Source organism: Lutjanus erythropterus, chromosome 6 (assembly GCF_056507025.1).
Source record: "Lutjanus erythropterus isolate fLutEry1 chromosome 6, fLutEry1.hap2, whole genome shotgun sequence".
NCBI classification, from domain to species: domain Eukaryota; kingdom Metazoa; phylum Chordata; class Actinopteri; order Lutjaniformes; family Lutjanidae; genus Lutjanus; species Lutjanus erythropterus.
The window spans coordinates 29,962,873-29,984,495 of NC_139322.1; the positions used below are offsets into that span (position 1 = coordinate 29,962,873).

The 21,623-nt window shown below is 39.8% G+C and overlaps 1 protein-coding gene across 1 annotated transcript in view; it reads right to left on the reverse strand.

Annotated features, from left to right (window-relative positions):
* sema3h (sema domain, immunoglobulin domain (Ig), short basic domain, secreted, (semaphorin) 3H) overlaps positions 1-21,623 on the reverse strand; it is a 63,842-nt gene that overhangs the window by 14,304 nt on the left and 27,915 nt on the right. Inside the window, exons 3-8 of the mRNA XM_084721606.1 lie at positions 17,331-17,393; positions 16,457-16,576; positions 14,926-15,019; positions 14,347-14,466; positions 13,383-13,528; positions 12,782-12,896 (exon numbers count right to left, since the gene is read on the reverse strand). Coding sequence (XP_084577732.1) covers positions 12,782-12,896; positions 13,383-13,528; positions 14,347-14,466; positions 14,926-15,019; positions 16,457-16,576; positions 17,331-17,393 — 658 coding nt within the window. The remainder of the gene's footprint in view (positions 1-12,781; positions 12,897-13,382; positions 13,529-14,346; positions 14,467-14,925; positions 15,020-16,456; positions 16,577-17,330; positions 17,394-21,623) is intronic.

Below are 21,623 nucleotides of genomic sequence, written 5' to 3' on the forward strand. Positions count from 1 at the left end.
GCAGTAAAAATGGTCAGCAATGATCATTTATGCACAAATTAACTCTTCCCAAGACTACTAGTAAGGACTATTGTGAATTTGGTCACAATGGTTTGTGAATTTCAAAAAGTGGATGCCCACAAATTTTGAGGAGGGTTTGTCATTGTGGATTGTATCGATTATACAATGACAAATTCAGTGATTTTTCTAAGATTCAGATCGTTGCATCTCTGTAATATGTTACTGTACTTTCCTTAAGAAGAATAAACAGGGTCTGATGCAGTTTTCCTGATTCTTCCCCTTCTAGACTAACATTATCCAGTCATCCTTATAAAGTCCACTGATTAGTCAAATAGTCCATAGTTGCAGCACAGGTATTGTGAGTTGAGTTTCTGTGTTACTGTCTGATTTTTAACTTGTGTTCTACACAGTTCATCACATTTTCAACATTTTTGTCCCCAGATTTCTAGTGTTTCTCATCTTTGTATAATTCAGTTGTCTGCTGTCACAGCAGAGTTCTTTCACTGTTTATTTAAATCATAAATCAAAGGTTTTCTGTTTTGTACTTTTGTCTCAGATAAGAGTTGGGAATGTTTTTATCATCATATCACAACGGTAGGGAACAGAGCCCTTTGTTTTCTGTGTGGCATCATGCTGTGATAATCTATAAATACATGACTTGACTCGGCTCCTGGGGTACGGTGGGACTAATAAAAGTCTCCTAAAAGTCTCAAAAACTCTTTCAAAAGGTTTTACCCGGAAAGTGCACAGGTTGATGTTGAGATAAAAAGAGTTTGGCAATTTTTGTAGGAATAATGGAAGTTCAAAACAAGGTTTGGATGTGCTCTACATGTCTCTGCCTTTATTCTACTCTCCTCTCGTCTCTTCTTCCCACGATGATTCAGAGATGTTGTTGTGGTGACGAAGACAGCGAAGCGTATCACTGTTCTCACATTCCCATCGTTCCTGCTGCTTCAGGTGGCCTCCACGGAACTACAGCCCTGCAGGAAGTCTAATCTCATCTCATCACACACACACACACGCACACACATGCACACACACACAAACACTTGCCACACACAGTGACAGATTCGGGAGCACATACACATCAAACAAAGAGAATTAAAAGCCTGTATGGCCACATGCATGCACCAACACACACCAAAATGTAAAACTGCAGGGGCCGAAGCATACACACACAACCAGCAGGCACCTCAGGGCAAAGCAGAGAGGACTATGGGTAGTCTGCAGCCTGCAGCGTACACACTACCTCCTCCCACCATCCCTTACTTAATATATCACTCTTTCATTATTAAGTTTTCCTTTTTTCTCTTCCTGCTTCTAAATTACAATGCAGATGTCTCCTTTGTGCATATAACTCTTCCTTTACTTCTGTTCCTGTCCTCAATCACTGCTTACTATATTTTATCCATACTGTATATCATCCCTCCATCTTTTTTCTACCTCCTGTCCACTTTTCTTATCATTTCTGCCCAGTTGCCTCACTCACTTATAAAAAAGGCCCCTCTCTCATCATCTCCTTTCATTAATCAAAACCTGCTACCTGTCTTAAAGTTTTTTTATGGCAGTTTTGCTTTATTAGTCTGGATGATATATGTTCTGTTTAGCGAATGTTTTCATCCAAAGCAGCTCAAAGTTCTTTTCAAGAAGGGGATGAGTCAAAAGGGCACTGGATGATTTACATCTAAACCTGCCGAGCTGAGTTTTATGGCCACACAGCCAGCCTGGTGGAAGCCATTTCAGTGAAGATGAAAGACAGACTCTCTTTAAACGTGCTGGGAGCATGTTTACCGGGTGATCGAATTGGGATCAGACAGAGCAAACAACAGATAGAATCAATTGCAAAGTGCTCCCAAATATGCACTCAACCACTAATCATTCAAATCACATCTACAGAGGTGGTCAGAACCATATTTGGACACGTTAACGACAAAGTGTGGATGCAGTTCGTCTGCAGGACACATGTTTGAGCTGTGGAATGGTAAATAAACCTCCCTGTACAGTTCTGAACAACAAAGAAAAAAGAAAACATGTAGGAGCCAGTTTAGACAGATATTTGTTATAGTAAACTGAGAACTTAGCAGGCATGCTGGTCAAAAGACATCTAGACAGAAAGAATGACTTAATTTGGCTGAAAAGTGAAGCTCTTTGAAGTTCTTTCTTTTTATATCTGGGTTACACAATGTTTAGCACCTATGCATTCAAGCGATAGGCTGAAGTAACTTTAGGGTAAAGGACCAGTGTGTAGGATTTAGTGGCATTGGTTTGTCTGTTCTGGGCTACTGTAGAAACATGCAGCCTCTGTGGAAGAGGACCTATGCCCTCTTTATATATAAACTAAAACTTTTAAGGTAATGAAAACAGACAGATTCTTATTTTCAGGTGATTGTACACTAATGAAAACATACTAATGAATATAATATTTCTGCCATATTCTGCCAATAAGTCCCCATAAATTTTACACAGAAGACTTTTGAATAAGAAGCTCCATTTAAAAGTGCACAGAAGTGTTTCACTCACCATTCTGAGGTTGTAATTTGTTCTGAGCTAAATGCTAATCTGCTCACAATGATAACGTTGATGTTCGACAGTTACAATGTTTACCATGTTCACTACTATCTTAATGGCTCAGTATCTGAACATTTTAATTTTTGCTAATTAATACTAAACACAATGTACAGCTGAGTCTGATGGAAATGTCATTAGTTTGTCATGTATCTGGTCATAAACCAACAGACTCACAAGTCCGTCTCTAAACTCTCAGTAGAGACTGAGGACAATCTCACAGTTGTTGTCTTTAAAACTGGGTGGAAACAATTTGAGAGTTTTAAAAAACCTGCACTGAAGAACCAACCCAAAGTATTAAGGGCGGCTCTTTTACGGTGACGTGTCCTTGAAAAAAAAAGTTAAAGGCATAGATTTGTTAGCTGCTGTACTCCAAATCCCCAGATGACTAGTAAGTGGGGAGATCTGCGATTGTCTGAGACTAATAAACCAAATTCCTGTAAAAATAGAAAGCCACTAATATCAGCACAAAATTTCATGGCAGTCATTCTGGCATTTGTTGAGATATTTTGCTAAATAAGAGAAATCTTCAACTAGCTATTGGTGCCAGAGGATTCATCCTGTGGGCACCGTGAATGTCTGTAGCAAATTTCATGGCAATATCTTCAATACTTATTAGACATTTCCCTCTAAAACAAACTGGATTAACATCTATGAATCAATCTTGAATGATTGACTGACACTGCCATCCATAAAACGATGTCTTTAGCATGGCTAAAAATGCAACAACAACGTGTATACCACTTGCTGGCAAGGGAAAAGAAAATCTCAGTTTATTGTGTTTTACAAAGAGTTGCGTTTTAAAGCAAGTAGAAAGGAGCCACGTGGCATGGAAAAGTAAATATAGTAAGTACGATATTGAAAAAGTACTGCCTAAACTTAATAAAAACTCTAAACCCCTGTAGGGAAACACTCTGTCTTCTGCTTAAAAGTTAGTCAGACTCTCTTTCTTCTCAGCACCTCAATGTGTATTCACATGAAAACAAAGTTAAACTTTGGAAGACACAGCCAGAACAACATTTTTCTTTTCCAGTCTTTGAAGAAGAAGACGCCTTAGTTATTTACAGCTCAGCTTGGCAAAAAATTCACTCTTATCACCGTGTGACAAGTTTAAATCATGACTGATTTAGTGGTGTTCCGCCTCGCTTCGACATCTCTCTCGTCTGTTTGATTTATTAAACTGTAGTGACTTAAACGTCATTAATCTTTGACAGAGGAGGGGAAGCAAAACACACATATTCATCACAAACACTCAGGGCAGAAAAGATGAGGGCAATCTGCTTCTGTCGGCAACACTTTCTGACGAGGTGAGTCAAAGTGAATGTTTGAAATATGTTGTATAGAGCATTTTAAGCATGTTGCAGTTGTAGGAAACATCTTCATGCCTTTTCTTTTTACCCTTATTATCTTTTTAACCAAATCTTCTCTCTCTTTCACGGTCAGACAGCTGGCCACCATCTAACACTAACAATAATCCCTCGTTCTAAGCTGCTTTTCTTTGTCTCCCTCCGAATCTTCTTCTCTTCTTCTTTCTGTCTCTTTATCTGTTCATCAGGTGCTCATCCCTCCCCTCTGCCTGCAATTTCTGCTCAAATCCACCTGGATGTCCCAGGATCCCTGTGGACATCTCTCATTCTCTTTGTTTCTCACTTTCGCCGTCCCTCCCCATGTCCATCCCTCCCGCCTGCTATCTCTCCATCCCTCCATCTCTTCATCCATCTGTCTGTCTGGCCTATTTTCTCCGGAGGATTGTTCTTGTGTCTTCTTCTCTAAACAAAAAGCGGCTGTGTTCCCCTGAGGGTAGATAGTCTTGTCTAGCCCGCAGACCTGCAACCGCAGCCCCTATCTTCCTCCTCCTCCTCCTAATTGTCTGGCCGTAGCCCCCCAGGCGAACACCCCTATCCTCTTCATTTCTCTGCTGCTGTCCCCCCTCCCCCATCCTGCCACCCTGAATGCCAACATCCACTTCCCTCCGCCTCTTGTCATTTTTCTGACCACTTGCTGTCTTTATTTCTTCCTCGCAATCTTACAGTAATTTGCCAATAATAGCCCTCCATAGGCTCTCCATCTTGTCTGGTTCTTTAACCCCTTCAGCAATTGTCCCTATTCCTTCAGCCGCTCCATCTTTTTTTCTCTGTGACACATTTTTTTCCCCTCCAGCCATGGCTGTTATCCCCAACTTGATGTCTCTCTCAATTTCAACATTTATGTCCAGACTGAGAGATCCATTTGGAAGATGCCTACTCTTCCAAGGTGGCAGTGAAGAACATTTCTCCCTTAATTTCATTGCCTGGACACCATGCTTTTTTCAAGCTGAAATTCCTGAAGTCCAGCTATCTAAATGACAGTTCTATATAAAATTAAACATATTGTGCAGCATTTTGTGGGGCTGCAACGATCAGTTTATTAATTGATCACAAGAAAATTTGTGATTTTATTTTTTAAGCAAAGATTCCAGTTTGGTTCCACCTGCTTAAATGTGAGGATTTGCGACTTTTCTTTGTCATTCCTGATAGTAAATAAAAAGTCTTTGGGGTTTGGACTGTTGGCAAGGTAAAAGAAGCAATTTGAGCCTTTGGCATTTTTGTGAAAATAATATGTAGGCAGATAAATCGATAATGAAAGTAATTTAGTTGCAGCCCTAGCATTTTAGAAGGACATTTTATGATGTTAATTTGAGAATGCTTTCTACATAGAGGCAAAAATCATTATCTTAAATTCTTCTTTTACTACCTTTAAAAGACTGGGAATCCAGCCAGCAGTAATATGGTACTGAACTAATAATTTACTTTAAGTGGGCTCTAACGTTTAAAAATACACCTTACATTGAAAAATATGTAAAAATCTATACCTCCTGCTTTCTGCATCTCCTAATAATGGTCCTTGTTGTTTTCTCTTCCCTCCCCTCACTCCCCACCTCACTATCTGCTCTATCCTTCCCTATTAACCCCATTCCCCTCCTTCGCTTTCACCCTGTCTCCCTCCCATCATCCCTCACACCCTTTTTGCTTCACTTCACCTCACTCATCCCCTCCTTGTCCTTTGAGGAAAAATGCCTCTTGTCTGGGCTGTAGTATTTCCTGGTACATAAATACTTCTCTTCCCTTTGATTTTGTCCTTGTCCCCCCTTTTTTCTATCCATTATGCCATTTTTTGAAAAATTTTACCTCCTCCTCAGTAGCATCAGAAGATAATTTTCAACACTTTCAAGAGTACTGCCAAAGACTGTCAACGAGGAGCTTTCTATCAAAACGTACTTTGCCTTGCCCTCTAGATTTCCATACTAATTGGCCATCTTATTCCTCTTCAAATAGTAAAAATGTGACTTCCCTTGCGTCACTTTCAGGCCACTGTAGCTCAAGGGGAATAAGAAACCAGTGGAATAGGGTAGGCAGTACCAGACGCATTCCTAATTTTTAAATAACCTTTAAATACCAGCTAAATCTGACATATTCTCTTTTTCTCCCTTTTTTGTTTCTTCCCAAAGTCCAACGTCCCTCTTCTCTCCTCCGTCTTTTCTTCATCATCCACTTCATCCTCTTGCTTCCCACTTTATTTACTTTTCCTTCTCTAAAGCCAGATTTATTTTTATTTTTTATTTTTATTACCTAATCCACCTTCTCTTTCAGTTTTAGGGCAATAACACTTTGATAACAGCTTCTACTCATCTATTTTCCCTGTCCTCTCCTCCTCCTCCATCCCTTCCTCCTTCATTTTTCCCTCATCTGGTCAACACCTTGTGACCTCAACCCTCTTCCCACTTGTCCTCCTTCTTTTCTTTTTTCTCTCACCCTCCTTCTTATCCCCCCTCCCCTTCTCATCAGCAGCTCCTCTCTTCCCTATTCTTCCCCCCTCCAACTTTCTCCTCTGTTTCTCCTTCTGATAAACTGGGCGTCCAACCAAGTATTTTCACACAAACTTTGATGGATTAGAAAGGCTCAATGGAGGCGTCAAAACATGATTAATTTTCCTCAGTATCACAAAACATGTTTTCATACCCTCTTTAAATAGAAAGTGTTTTTGTTGATGAGGTAATTAAGCAGTAAATAGGAAGGAAACACATTTGTCAGATTAATCTGACAGTGTTGGGCGTCCTGGTGGCTCAGTCATACATGTAATAGTTAATATATGGAATGAGACATTAACTACCTCTGCACTCTCTTTTTTGACCCTTTTGGTTTCTCTCTATTATCCTATAATACTAAACAGCTCCAAAGAAGACATAATCGACCCAAGCAAACGGTTCAAAAGTTGCTTTGAATAAAAAATGTTGCCTATAAAGTTTAGCCTCTATCATCCATCCATCATGGTTATAGGGTCAATAGTGAGAGCATTAGAGCATTTGTGCATTATTTCCATGGAAAACTGGGCATATATGGACGTTATCAATTATTACTGAATGAATACAAACATCCCTAATCAATAGTTTAAACTGGTTAATTCCCATTAAGCCACCTTAGTGTCTTTTTCAACTTTTAATTGTCCAATGTGTATGATTTAAATTGAATATATCTTAATATTCTTAATGTATAATCACCTGAACAAAGAAGTGTTTTCATTACCTTATACAGCCTTTCACATTTGTGTGAGTTTCAAGGCCACCATAGTTTCTTGTTCATGCTTGGAAAGGAAGAGTGAGGCTAACAATGTTCAGTTGGTTGTAATCTACAACCTCAAAGCTTGATGCATCTATATCCTACACACCTACCATTGAGAATAAAATCCCATGTGTTTTCTCTACATTCAGGCATATTGTGGTTGTAAGTGTTGATTTCTTATAACAACCTTCAAGTTCAGTCATTTGATGACTGTTTTTCAACCTTTATTTGTACATCTAATTTGTATGTAATTTAATTTTCTTACCCAAAAATATACCAAATGATTTGTTGAGATAAGTATTTTTTGCTGTGTTGAAACACTCTGAGGTTGATTTATTTGTTGTAGCACAGAACTAATTTACAGGTATATTTATCACAGCTGTATTTACCAACTAATTTATGGCCTTAAATGCATTTAAACAGTCTGAGGGTAAATTTCTGTCTGAGTTGGTTGGTGATTTTCTCTACATCCCCTCTGTAATCCTTATCTTTTGCCATCCTTCCTTCTTCCTCAGTGCTCCTTCAAAAATTCTCTCCCAAATTCTTTCTTTCTGGCCCTCACATATTTCACCCAGGGCACAAAATTAGCACCAGCACCAGCCAAATGCTGGTAAAATATGCAAGTAGCTGGTAGATTTGCTTAATTCACCAGACAAAAACAAACAAACAATGGTAATGTATTGAGTGGTCAAATTTGAACATTAGCAACTTGGCCAGTGGACAAAAAAGTTAATTTTGCTCCAAGCTGCACCTCATCATACTGAGGAGTTGTAAAAACGATAGTCCTCATTTACTGTAATTAGCACTCATCATTTAGTACACTCCCAGACGGCACCAGTGACGTCTTTCCAAACGTAAATACTCTTTCCTTCTCCTCTTTACTTTCTTCTTTGCTTCCATCCGTCAGTTGCTTTCCAGCATTGGTGGGTGACGTAAGGACAAGGATATGGGTGCTGTCTTCTGTCTGGAACATTGAATCTTTCTCACATAGACAGAAATAGATGACGAAAATGCCTGAAAATACCTCAATGTCCCCAGTGTCATGATACTGAGTCCAGCCACAGAGATTGGTCTGTCTCCAGCTCCAAAACCTCATAGCATGACTCTCCTCCACAACAACAACAACCACAACAGGGACAACAGCAGTGAAACCTTTCCTGTGAGGCTGGACTCTGAGTTATTTTAGCTCAAATGGGCAGCAGGAAGAACGTCTCTCCTCCACAAACCACTTCCACTTGACTGTTCAGATTTTGAATAATTGTGGTTCAATGAAACTTGACTTATAATTTTATACAACAAGTGACAAGAGCCACATGAGTTAAAAGTGAGCCTAATAAAACTGAAGCAGCTTCTACAACTACAGACACAAAACAACTGAACAATAAACTCAGAACAATCTTGTGTCATGAGTCAGGCCATCACAGATCCAGATGCTCTGCTCAAAAAAAAAGCACACTATGAGGGCGCCCAATAACATAATCAAAAATGTGAGTCAACAACCACAAGAATACACTGAAGGAAAGAAATATTTACAAGTCCTGGAAATCTAATGAAAAAACACAACATTTTAATCTAATCTGATGCTCCTATCAGCAGGACAACATAATTTATCTGTGCCTATACTTTAACATTCATAGTATTGGCATTAGTTTGGATTAGTTATGAGAAGTAGTTTTGCAAGGGTTAGCTTTTAAAATAGTAATACCTGTAATCAAAGGTTGTAATGGATTTATTGTTATTTATTGTCAAGCTGTGACACCTACTGTGTTATTTCTGCGGTTTAAGATGGATTTGTCCCACATTGTACAAAATTCCTTTTCACCTGCAAGAGCAGCAATACACACAAACACACACACACACACACACACACACACAATTTTTGTGTATCACACTCATAGACACACAGGCACAACTTGGTACCTTGTGTTTCATTTGAGCTTAGCTGATTGATTTCCTTCATGTTTTCTGTAACTCAACACCCTTAAAACATTCAGTTGAAATTCAATTACTGTAAGCCTTTAACACACACAGGCAGGTGTTATCCACTGCTCTGCTGCTATGAAGGTCCCGCAGACTGTCAAGGGTTTATGGGATCTGTAGTGTTTCTGTGTGGTGAAGCGTGGCATAAACACAACACTGACAGCATTCTTAACCTGATGGGTTATCCTCCTGTATATGGGTTTGTGGTTTTGCCTGGATGTGTGTGTTCTTGTGAATGTGTGTGCTAAAGCGTATTCACAAACAAATTTGTATGGACCCTTATCAGATGTGTAAAACATGGCTGCAGGCATGCTGAGTAGAAATGTTTATGCTCCCGACAAGTCCAAACTGTCTTGTGTACACAGACAGGCTGAGGCTCAAGTATGTGTGCAACAGTTCAAAAGCTGCTTGTGTGTGTGTGTGTGTGTGTGTGTGTATTCACAAAATATGCAAGTCACCTACTGTGTGTGTGCATTCAAATGTTTTTTAATGTGGGTGCATATGATTTTGACCATAGGAAAGAAACAGTTTATGAGTTTATGATTGACTGTGTGTGTTAACTTAATGTTTATGTTCAGCAAACAGAGGAGTCACGTCGTTTACCCTGAGAGTCTTCTATTTACAAAAACAGCTGAGATAAGAAAACATTCCTGTCTCTGAAATGCTCACCCTCTGTTTCAGTATTGTCTACTGCATGTCTCAGAGGGTTTACCCTGAAGCCCCAGTGGCCTAACGGATAAGGCACTGGCCTCCTAAAACAGGGATTGCGAGTTTGAATCTCATGTGGGGTGTCTGACAGCAGAGTGGCGCAGTCGAACCACGCTGGCCCCATAACCCAGAGATTGATGGACCAAAACCATCCTCTGCTATCTGTGTTTGACTGGCAGCTGGAGGTATTTGGGGACATTTTGTTTCATAGCATTTTCATGCCTCTCACCTGTTGAAGTGGCTTAAGACGCATGCTGGCTATTTTAATTACTTAAAGAGTTATATCAGCAATTTAGTACACACTTTGACATAAGTGAAATACTAACATTCTGCCTTTTAGTATCCTGTCTAGGTCAAACTCCAAAAGCAAATTGGATCTCAAAATTCCCACAAAGTCCAAATCATAATTTCCAGGTCAGGTGCTCTGATGCACCCCCATCACTCTCGTGACGCATTGTGTGTAGCACTGCAGCAATGCAAAAGACAGTTGAGACTAAGACACATCTGTGAAAATACAATTGGAACCGCATTCCAAGCGATTCAAATCATGTGTTTTATTTGCTGTCCAGACTTTCTAAAATCAATCTAGATATAATCTGGATATGCCAAAAAATGGATTTGGGTTGACAGTTTGAACAAAGCATCAATGTCATCATCTGGCCATGGCATGGCAGTGAGGATCCATGCATGCGCACCAGCAGCACATGTGAAACAGCCTGGGCTGCAGACAAAGACAAAGACAAAAGACTGCTGAGCAGTAGCATTGTTCCTCCACTACATTAGTGATGTTCCTGGCTACTTATTTCCCTGTCATTTAAATGCAAAATTTAATTTAGTCTAGCAGTAGAGAACATTCAGAAAGCAGTTAAAATTGAGCTCACTTTAGTAACTCATCATATTAAACAGTCATTCATTTTCTGTAACCGCTTATTCCCAAAGGGTCACGGGGGGGCTGGAGCCTATCCCAGCTGACACTGGGAAAGAGGCAGGATACACCCTGGACAAGTTACCAGTTCATTACAGGGCCAACACATAGAGAGAGACAACCACTCACACCTACTGGCAATTTAGAGTCACCAATTAACCTAGCATGCATGTCTTTGGGAGGAAGCCAGAGAGCACAGAGAGAACCCACACAGACACAAGGAGAACATGCAAACTCCACACAGAAAGGTCCTGTCCTAGCCAGCCGGGGGATTCGAACTCAGGACCTTCTTGCTGTGAGACAACAGTGCTAACCACTACACCACCATGCCACCCTCATGTTAAACAGTGTCTGAAAAATTATTGTTTGTATTAAGACTCATTTGAAGCTGTTAATCACAGTCTACAACTGCCAAATTGTGTTTTAAATGTTGATGAAATGCGCCACTTTGCACTGTGCAATACAAACATTGCACATTAACCTACAAAACATGACAACAACTCATTAAATGCTTCAACTTTTCAGACCAAAAAGGATCACAGTGTCTGCGGGAGCCTGTGCTTAACATGGTCACACGTTGCTCTAGTCGAGTTTATTCTGTTATAGCCTACATTCAAACTTATTTCCATTTTCTAGATAAAAACACTCCCAAGCCGTGCTGTTTTTTGCGAGCTGACATCTAACCAACTTTGCTGATAAAAACACCACAGGTTGGGTGGGTCATCAGGGCATACTTGCTGAGCGAGAGGGGCTGCTGTCTGACAGTGAAGCAGCCCCGACTAGCAGCGGGCGGCTGCATAACATCTTAGAGGCAACAGTAAACTGACATTATACATGAATAAAATATTGCTAAATAGTTTAACCGACTAGTATTTCTGGTGCCAACTAGCGAGGGTGGCAATGTTTAATCATGTAGTCGACTAATTGTGCACATCCCTATGCTACATCATTGCTTTTGTCTTGTGTTGTCATGTTTGCCCGGTTGTTCGTGTCCAGCTATACATTGTCTAGATTTGTCTCTCTTTCAAGTTCATGACAGAAGTCCCAGTGGCCTAATGGATAAAGCACTGGCCTCCTAAGCCAGGGATTGTGGGTTCAAGTCCCATCTGGGGTGTTTGACACTTGAGTGGCACAGTGGAAGTGTGCTGGACCCATAAACCTGAGGGCAGTGGAAGTAAACCAACCTCTGTTATGTGAGTTTTAAGGAAGTGAAAGATTTTTTTTTCTGAAGATGATAATCTCACTTGTAACAATGGTGTTGTTTTGTGACTAGAAGCTGTTCATTCATTTTGTTACAGAGAGACAGAAGAAAGAAGCACTATATCCTGAATATTCCGTCTGCACCAGTTTCCCAGAATCTCAGAGGCTTGTACATGTGCAAATCACGGAGAGTGAACAGCGGCTAACATCCTAATTCGCTCAAAATACACATCAAAGACTCATGCCTACATAGACCTGCTGCTGTGGACGCACACACACACACATACATGCACACACACACGCGTGCACATGCATACACACACACACAGCAAAGCGGAGGACACTGGCGCGAATCCTTATAATGAATAAACCCACAGCAACTGAATGTTGAGGCCAGTTGCCGTGGTTACCAAGGCTGAGGCATGAAGACGAACCCAAGGTGACCGACAGGGCTGTTGATCACCGTGGTAACAGTGGAGCCAACCACACACACACGCACACACACGCTGAAGCTGTGGTCGAACACTTCTAAGTTTCTTTAGTCTGTGAACTGTCCATCACCTTAAAATATTCAAGGAAAATGTTCCAACTCATTGTGTATCACACTCATAGACACACGCACACACACACACACACACACACACACACACACACCAGCAGAGTGCTTGAACTCACTCCCTCTTTTAAGAAGCGTTCAGTGGCAGAACTCCAGTTGCTGATGTGACCAGCGGTTGAGGCTCATCTGATATGATTAGTTTTACTGTGCATGTAATGTGTCTGTCATATGATGCTGGTGTGTACTCACGCAGCTGGTCAAAGTGTGTTTGTAGGCCGTCTGGTCCCGGGACTGAGCACACCATGCGAGCCTTCTGGAAGGTACTCCACTTATTGACTAAACTCCTCTGGCCTCCGATGTCATTCTAAACAAAAAGATAAATAAATAAATAAATATTATCAGTTTCCTTTCAGTCGATCATCACCCATCGTTCTCTAAAAGGGAATTTTTCCTTGTCACTGTCGCCAAGTGCTTTCACATGGTGGAAATGAATTGGTCACAACACACAGACGTGCATGTTTACACATAACCACATAAAGAGGCAGTCCAAACATTGACAGTGTATCACAGTGGAGCAGAAAACATAGTGATAATGACAAACATAAACAGTCCCCCATACACAGATGTCAGATGTCATATCGGTAAGAGTCAGCAGAAACATAGATGCTTTTTACGTAACACACACCTCAGCAAGCGCAGACACACACACTGACCAGCACGTACGTACTCTACCTGTTCAGACAAACATATGTTTATGTAAACTGAACTTTCTGATAGGAGCACACACACACTCACACGTACGCCCACACAAACCAGGTCTCTATCTTTCTCTAACAAGCACACCCCATACCTTGCACACACGTGCCACTCTGGAGTAGAGCACCTTCCCCGCAGCCCCCTCTGCCTCCTGAGCGCGCTCAGTGAAGAACACGTAGACCTTATCATCTTCTGGGTTATCAGTTTCAGACAGTGGCGCTACCCGCACAAACTGGGCATCTGGAGGGAGAGAAAGACAGAGGAACGAAAGGTAAATCAGCTGTAACGCAATCCACTTCTGCTGATATGCACATATTATGTATGTAAGAGTATACAAGGAATAGTGATAGAGCAATGGGATGACTGAGTTTACAAATAGCGAAGACAGTCAACATGTATCTTGTTGTTATCAGCAGCAGACGTCGACAGACTGTCCTGATAAAACACCACCAGGGCGCGCAGGAGATGGTTTTAGAGATATTAATTTAAAGCCAATGACATTCAGTTTACTGGAGTTGAGAATTTTTAGTTTACAAAACAAAAGGTAAATAAAAAGATAACTGTTAAATGTATTCATTTATATTATATTATGTGACACCAAAGAGAAACTTGAGAGAGAGCTGTAGAAACAGTATACTGTAGATATGTACTGAAGGAGTAGCTGTTTGACTCATAGTTTAAATGTCACTAATATGTTATTATTGGATAATTGAGCCAGTGGACACTGAACTGTTACCATATTAGCTGTTAGTCAGATGTGCCACATGTTTCTGCACACCATGACTCACAGTTTAGTCTAGATGGGCAACCACAAACACATAACCAAGAGGGCAACTAAAACAAATCCTAACTAGCACACTAACTGTATGTAATGTCATTTTATTTTCTGGACAGAAAAAGAGAAAAAAGTGAAATTACAATATTTGTTGATTTCTCAAATGACCTCTTGCAGCACTAAAACACTGCACATGAACAGACACTTCTGCCATGGCACTGAATTACGCCATGTTTTTTTTTTTTACTTTCTTTTGTCCCCTTTAATGTCCTCTTGCACTTACCCTGCAGCCAGGTGGAATCGTATTGTTCTGTGCGGATGACGTGACGGCTACCAAGACTACGGAAGAAGGCGGAATCCCGGCTCATGAAATCTGAGGTGATCCCAGCATACAGCTCTCCATCTACAGAGAATAACAACAGGTTTAGGTATTCTTAGGCAAAACAGAATGTTTTTAAACCAAATGATTTAACAATATGATATTTAGGTTCATTCAAACATATTCTTACAATGGTTCATTTTAAGATATGTGATGAAGAGCAACGTTTCATATGACTTCCAAGGCAAACTCACAATACTCTCATCGAGCCATAATGTAACTAATTAAGAAGTTACCTGGTTGGTTGTGGTTAAACTATTGTTACTTTTTACGAAAGGTTTTGGTCATGGTTACAACAAGTTGGCCTATTTGATTAAATAAATAAAAATAAATAAGTATCTTACAAATGAATTTGCATTTACTATCTCTCTTCTAAAACTGGTCATCCACACTAAAACCTCAGACAAGTCATAGCTCTCAATGATAACTTATTATTCATTGTTCATTTGAGTTATGGTTTCAGGAAACAGAAGGTCGCCTTACCAACCACAGCGGAGGCGGTTTTTTGGAATGGATCGTAGGGACATTTCCCCTTCCCACACTCTGTCTGGCCATAGGAGAGAGTCTGATGCTCTGACTAGCAAAGACAGCAGAGACAGAGGTCACTCAGACAGAGAGGGAGAAGAAAATCAGATGGAACAAGCTGTTTGGGCAGACTGACTCATTAGTTCATTCATAAATAACTTTAATTCATAAATGATTTCATTCCTCCATTAATTCTGTCAAATAAGCAAAACAATTTTCATGCAGCTGAACTAGCCTGCCACACACACACATACGCACGAATGCACAGGGCAAGCAGCTAATTGAGGGTAATCAGGCTAAGTGGAGGGATGTTAAAATGTGTGAAGTCCAGTCTTAAACCAGTCAGCACCACCAGCTCCTCTAAGCACCATGTCTGAACCTCTGATCACACAGGGTCTTTCATGGGATTAGAAGACACACACACACACATGCACATACACATATACACACACACTGCTGAAAGGCATGCATGGAAGCTCAAAAAAGTTTGAATGCAGGAATGCACATACCCACATACACGCATAAAAGTACACAAAATCTCTGATCCCTCCTACACACACACACACAACTGGCACAGGTTTACACCTCACGTGCATGCAAACACACACTTACACAGATGCACAACTGAGGGAATTTAGTACCATTAACCTACTTCTGACAAAATGATAACCCAGATATGTCTAAATTATGAGAAATTAACCAATTAATGCATGTGGAATAAAGCAGACACACTCGGGCTCAAGAGTTACACTTAAATTATATTTGACACAAAATGTCATATAAAAAATCTGCAGTGTTGGGTAGCCCCCCCAAAGAGTAGCCTCAATGACAAAGGTACATTGTATATATTACAGACAGATGGGAGAGGCTGAACCTTAGTAGATATATGGGTATAGGGGCAGACACCACAAATACAGTATTTCAGCTGCTGATAGACCTGTGTATGGGGGCTGGTACTGGAACCACAGCTGACAAGAATAGGATTGTTTCACTAACTTGACTTAATAGACACACACTGACATAACAGACCCAAGAAAATCTGCCACACTGGCAAGCTGACCCATCCTTTGATATTAACAGTGAACTCATTTTCTCACTCCACACTGTTTCTGTTGTTGTGTCACATGTTGATGGGGCAACTGAACAACATTCCTGTTAAATGATTGGCTGTTTGTGTCTATTGTCGGTACATAACACTATTGTTTTACTGCCCTGGCCAAGTTCTTCCTGCAGAAAAGATCTCTTGGAGTTTACAGACACTGATAGTGAACTGAAATCACGTCATGTGGTATGACTGTGTGTACATGTTTGAATGCAAAGTGATGCTGAAAGAAATCTGTCACGGGTTAAGTACAGATTACGAAACACAGTGTCATTACTCTGGTGCAGTGATTCCTCTTCCAGTCATTGTTACAGAGAGGAACCAATTGTTAGCTAGTTAGATGCAGAAAAGGATTATTTGTCTGTCTATGAGTGCATGCAGTGATACCTGTTGGAAGACACTGGTAGCTATAAAAGCACATCGAGGGTTGAAGGCTCCTGTGCCACAAATGTACAGGTGAGTCTGATTGAAAGGCTGAAGAACTCGCAGGAAGTTGGCACACTCCAACTAGATGCAGAGAGAGACACACACACACACACACACACACAGAATGTACAGTGTTTTGTAATCTTGTTTTTATTACTTATATAATACAGGGGTTATTTTAAACTCATTGGATGAATTTCTTTCACCATTTAACAATACTTTAAAAATACTAACAAAAGGTTCCAAGTTGAATAATATAGAAATAGCATCATTAAAAACATGCATCGCATTTTTCTCATCAGGAAGTTCAACTGCCAGTTTTTACACACAGAAGACGTGAAGATCTGCAGCCACACTAAACATAAAAGCAAGATAACGTTATCTTGATGAGCATCACCTGTTTTTCTTTTCTTCTCTGTCAAAATTTGTCCACTTTGTCCTCACATGCCATTTTTGTTGAATAAATCTAGCTAAGCTGAATCGTGATATCCATCAGAGCTGTCTTGTTTGTTTACTGTTCCTAAATGAATCAGATACATTCAACTTTGGTTCCGCTCCAGATTGCAATCTATAATGCAACTGTCTTGATTTATTGTTGCAGTCTTAACACAGTTTCTTGAGTGGTGGCATAACATTGTAGCAGGCGGATGAAAGAATGAAAAAAACTGATACAACCTGACCTGCAAGACACTGATCCATATCTTTGAAGGTTTCTGTGTAAATGTGACTTTAAAACTGATTATCTGGTCACATACTTACTGTGGTACATGTTGCTTTGCTTATGCAATCTAATGTGTTTGCATGTGTATGTTTGTGTGAGTGTGTGTTGAATCACCTCTGGATCCTTCCCGGCCATGAGACATTCCTGGACACGGTCTGGACTTGCTGGCCAGTAAAGCTACACAGAGCAAGAGAGATAAAGAAAACAACGAGTGAGAGAAAAAAAAAAAAATTGTTGCTCACTCTAAATTTCCGATAAAAGCTTTTGGCATTTGGCAGGTGCTTTACGAGTAAGTGAGGAAGGGAGAGTCAGCAAATCATGACTAATCTAGATAAAAAAAAAAGGCAGGAGGAGAGGCGGAAGATTTTAATACCTCATGTGCGGCAGCTTCAGGGAGGAGAAAATAAGAACCAACTGGCCAACCGCTGAGTCGTGCTGATGAGCCAAGCTGTCAGAGCAGCAGTGATCGTGGCAACATGACTAATTAATCTACTGTTTGACTGCCACTAAAGAGTCTTTAGCTACTGTTACATGTACACAATAGGGTTGTATATTGGAACCTGGTGATATATATTATGACACAGGGGTCACAATGCAATATAATGCGATACTGAACGCAAAGGTAAGATATATTGCTATTTTTTTAGGAATCTATATATTCTCTATTAATTTTTAAAATCTAATTTTAGAAACATTAGGAATTTTGTTTCATATTATAAATAACATGCCATATTCATAAAACATGAGTTAAAAGTTTACTTTTATATCCAATCAGAATAGTAGAGATAGAACAATGCTACGGTCTTGCAGTGGGGGATTTAAACACAATGTAAAATTGAATGAATCTTTGCATTTATCACAATATTATAATATAGTGTTTTCGAGAAATGACACAATATCACATAATAACATAATGTCGCGATACCCAATTGTACTGATATTTTCTTACACCCCTAATACAAAATAATGTAATTATTATCATTACTTTAAATAAACCAATGTTGTTTCATTACTCCAATTCATGTTGCTTCATTACAGCAGTAAACTATTACCTTGTCCCAGTTACAGACGACTTTTGATGACATCACCTATTGAACAGAGTTTGCAAAATTTGTTGTCTATCATTATGATGGACAGGGTTGGAAAGATTCCATCATAACCTGTCATTTTAACTTTCATTTTTTAATGATAATGAGACATAGCCTATTTAATAGTATTTCAAAAGCAACTTGATCACAATGACATTTAAGATACAGAACAAATTTACGGATTATGCATATATAAAGGCATGGAGAGAGAAGATAAAGAGATAGACCAAGTGGTCACTTTTCATGTCATCACCACATGAAGATGAGTTTTTTTTCCTGCAGTGAAAAATCACCATGGCCATTATGCCTGAACAGACCAATATGAGAGATGTAAATATGAAAGAGAATGAGGGATTTTCTCCTGGTTTAAATACCACAGCATGTTCCCTTTTTCTCCTTTTGCACCAGGGGCATGTCTGGATCCCTCTGTGACCAGTAGTTGTCGCAGACGTGCTCTCATAGCTCCAATCTCCAGACAGTGTTGTGTATGAATTACTTAACATTACTGTAGATTGCCCTGGTTTAATCTGTCAAAATAATGGAATTTTTTTTTTTTCAAATTTTTTCCATCATTGTTAAAAAAAACAAAAAACAAAAAAAAACAGTCAGTCATGGAAAATATTGGGTCAATGAGACCTCTGCTATTGAATTGACAGGACCTTAAAAAACATATTTTATTGCTATTATGTTAACAGAACAAGATTCTGCCTTGGACCCAAAAATGTTGGTTAATTTGTTTTGGTTTGCCCACACAGAAGCCTACATACATGCCTCATGTCTTTTTCTGACATCAGCCAGCCCACAGGCCATTTATACTTTATATTTTATTTTCTTCATATTTATGCAAGCTCTTTGTCATGTGCATCACTGCCAAATAAGAAAATTAATGACATTCTTCCAAAATTACAGTTTTCCAAAATCTGTAATGCAGAAATGAGACAAGCAATGGAAACTGTCAAATGTAACAAGCAAAACTTAAGTATTTCCAACTGTGGCTCAGAGGCAGACATGGAAACATGAACAGATTTAAGTCTTTTGTGAAGGCACGAGACAGTGTTTATCCACTTTTTTTAAACTGTCTGAGTCACTATGTCTGAATAAAATCCACAAGTGCTTTCAGAATCAGGTCGCATTTGCTCTGGGCCTGTTTGGCTGGTCTGGCTGTGTAGGTTTTTCTTCTAAATTGATAAGTTTAACCTGGGTTCAGATAAGCTAATCACCCATAAAAAGACACATTTTCAATCAGAACATGGATGACTTCACCAGTGAACTAATTTCTCAAAAACTCTTTCTGACTAATAGAACTGATGTCATCAAAACAACACATTAAACTGCATTGTTTGTGTGCACGTAAACTTAATCAGTGCATCATAAAACAGTCCAACAAAAAAAGGGATTTATTCCACTGCTTTCATGTAAAGCCAATATGGCTGGAAGCATAGAAAAGGAGAGTGATGGACACAATGAGAGAGGTCAGGCTTGGTGTAAAATGGCTGCGACATGACTAATCTAAATATTTCCCTGAGTCTGTCATTCCCTCAGAGACCAGCATCATGTAACAAAGATCGAATGGATCTGATAAAGATCTCGCTCACTTATCTGTACATACCAAAGATTGTTTTACTTCACATCACTTTAGTCAAATCAAGTAAATTTTTTGTCATGACAACTTGTCATGATCAAAGTATTTAGCTTTAGGTTTTACATTAATTACATTAAATTGCTGTCTTGTGGTTGTTTTTGACACAGGCCATCATGAGAGTGTGTCATGAATATTTTCCTTGACCTCAAGTACAGTGGTACATTTCAGAAGTGTCATAAAGATGTTATTAAGTTGTAAGGCACTGTCAAATGCTTTTTTCACAGTGTCATGAATAATTTCCTGGTATGGATAGCACCAAATCATAGAGACGTTATCTCAAGGCACTTTTCATAAAGAGCAGGTTGAGACCATACTCTTTATAGTATTATTTACAGAGACCAACAGATCCCTCCAAGAGCAGGCAATAAGGCAACGGCAGCAAGCAAAAACTTTGCTTAAAACTTTTTCATTTAAATGAAGAGTGAGACTTTCATTATATAAGTAGTTATCTATGCATGCACATTTTTTGCAAGTCAGAATTTGCTTCAATCTAGAAATTGTGACATCAAGACTACAAAAGTGATTAATGACAAATAATGGTGCTTTCAGGGCTACAATTTCCTCTGTATATCAAGTAATCATTCCCTGATGCAGTCATTCCCGCAGAGCCCGGTGCAGAGCCGAGACAATCAGATTAGATCAGAGACCACGCTCCCCCTTATCTCCAAATACCACACACTGACAGGAACATGGACCACCGCTAAAGGATTCTCACTAGGTGAACACTTTAAATGGAAATTTACGCCTCTGTGGAGAGGGTGCTGGTTGTCAGTTTATACAACAGACAAGAATATGTGGGTCCTGGTGGGAAAAAAAGGAATTATATAAATCAAATGAGGAAAAACTCATGTGAAGAAATGATACTGCCCTTTGGTAGAGAATAACAGTGCTGAAAAGAAAGAAAATGGAGACAACAGAAGTAGTGAGACGAATAAAGACCAAGTATGCAGCAAAAAACCACAAACACACATTCAAACCCTTAGTGACCCTCTGTGTAATGTGGGTTGCCAGCTGCAGACTCACACAGAAGGAATGCCTTGAGGGTTTCTGGCCTGATCAAAGAAAAATGTGACTGAAGGCAACAGCGTCATGCTCGGCATTCTGCCCTGAACTAGGATGGACTGGAGGAACTAAATGCATGTCCATCTTTGCCAGTTTTATTGAACCAGTAGCATATGCACATATACATAAGAATGTGTTAGGTTTAAAGTTGTGAAAAGAAATAAATGGAGTAAGAATAACTTGGACTGCACTGATAAGAAGCTCTGGATGTCAGTAGCAGAGAAAATAAACAGAAAATTAGAGAATATGGCACTGTGAGTGGTTTTAACACCACAAGGGAAAAAACTGCACACAAGCTGGAACTATATAAACAGACTATAAATACTGTATGTACAAATATATGACTTTACAGCCAGCATGGAGTTGAGTTATGAGTTGACTCTGACTATCTATCCTTTTGTTGGCTGACTGCCTGGCTGAGTGGGTGGCTTGCCAGCATGACTGCTGTCTGTCTGTTTCACTGGCTGTTTGTCTGCTTGCCTACCTGTTTGGCCCTCTGATAGCTTGCGTGTGCGTCTGACAGATGAGGGTATTGATTTGATCCGCAGAGTTATGAAAAGGCAGTACTGTCGCTGACCTGCAGCTGACCCTGAACTTTACCAGACTGGCTGGCAA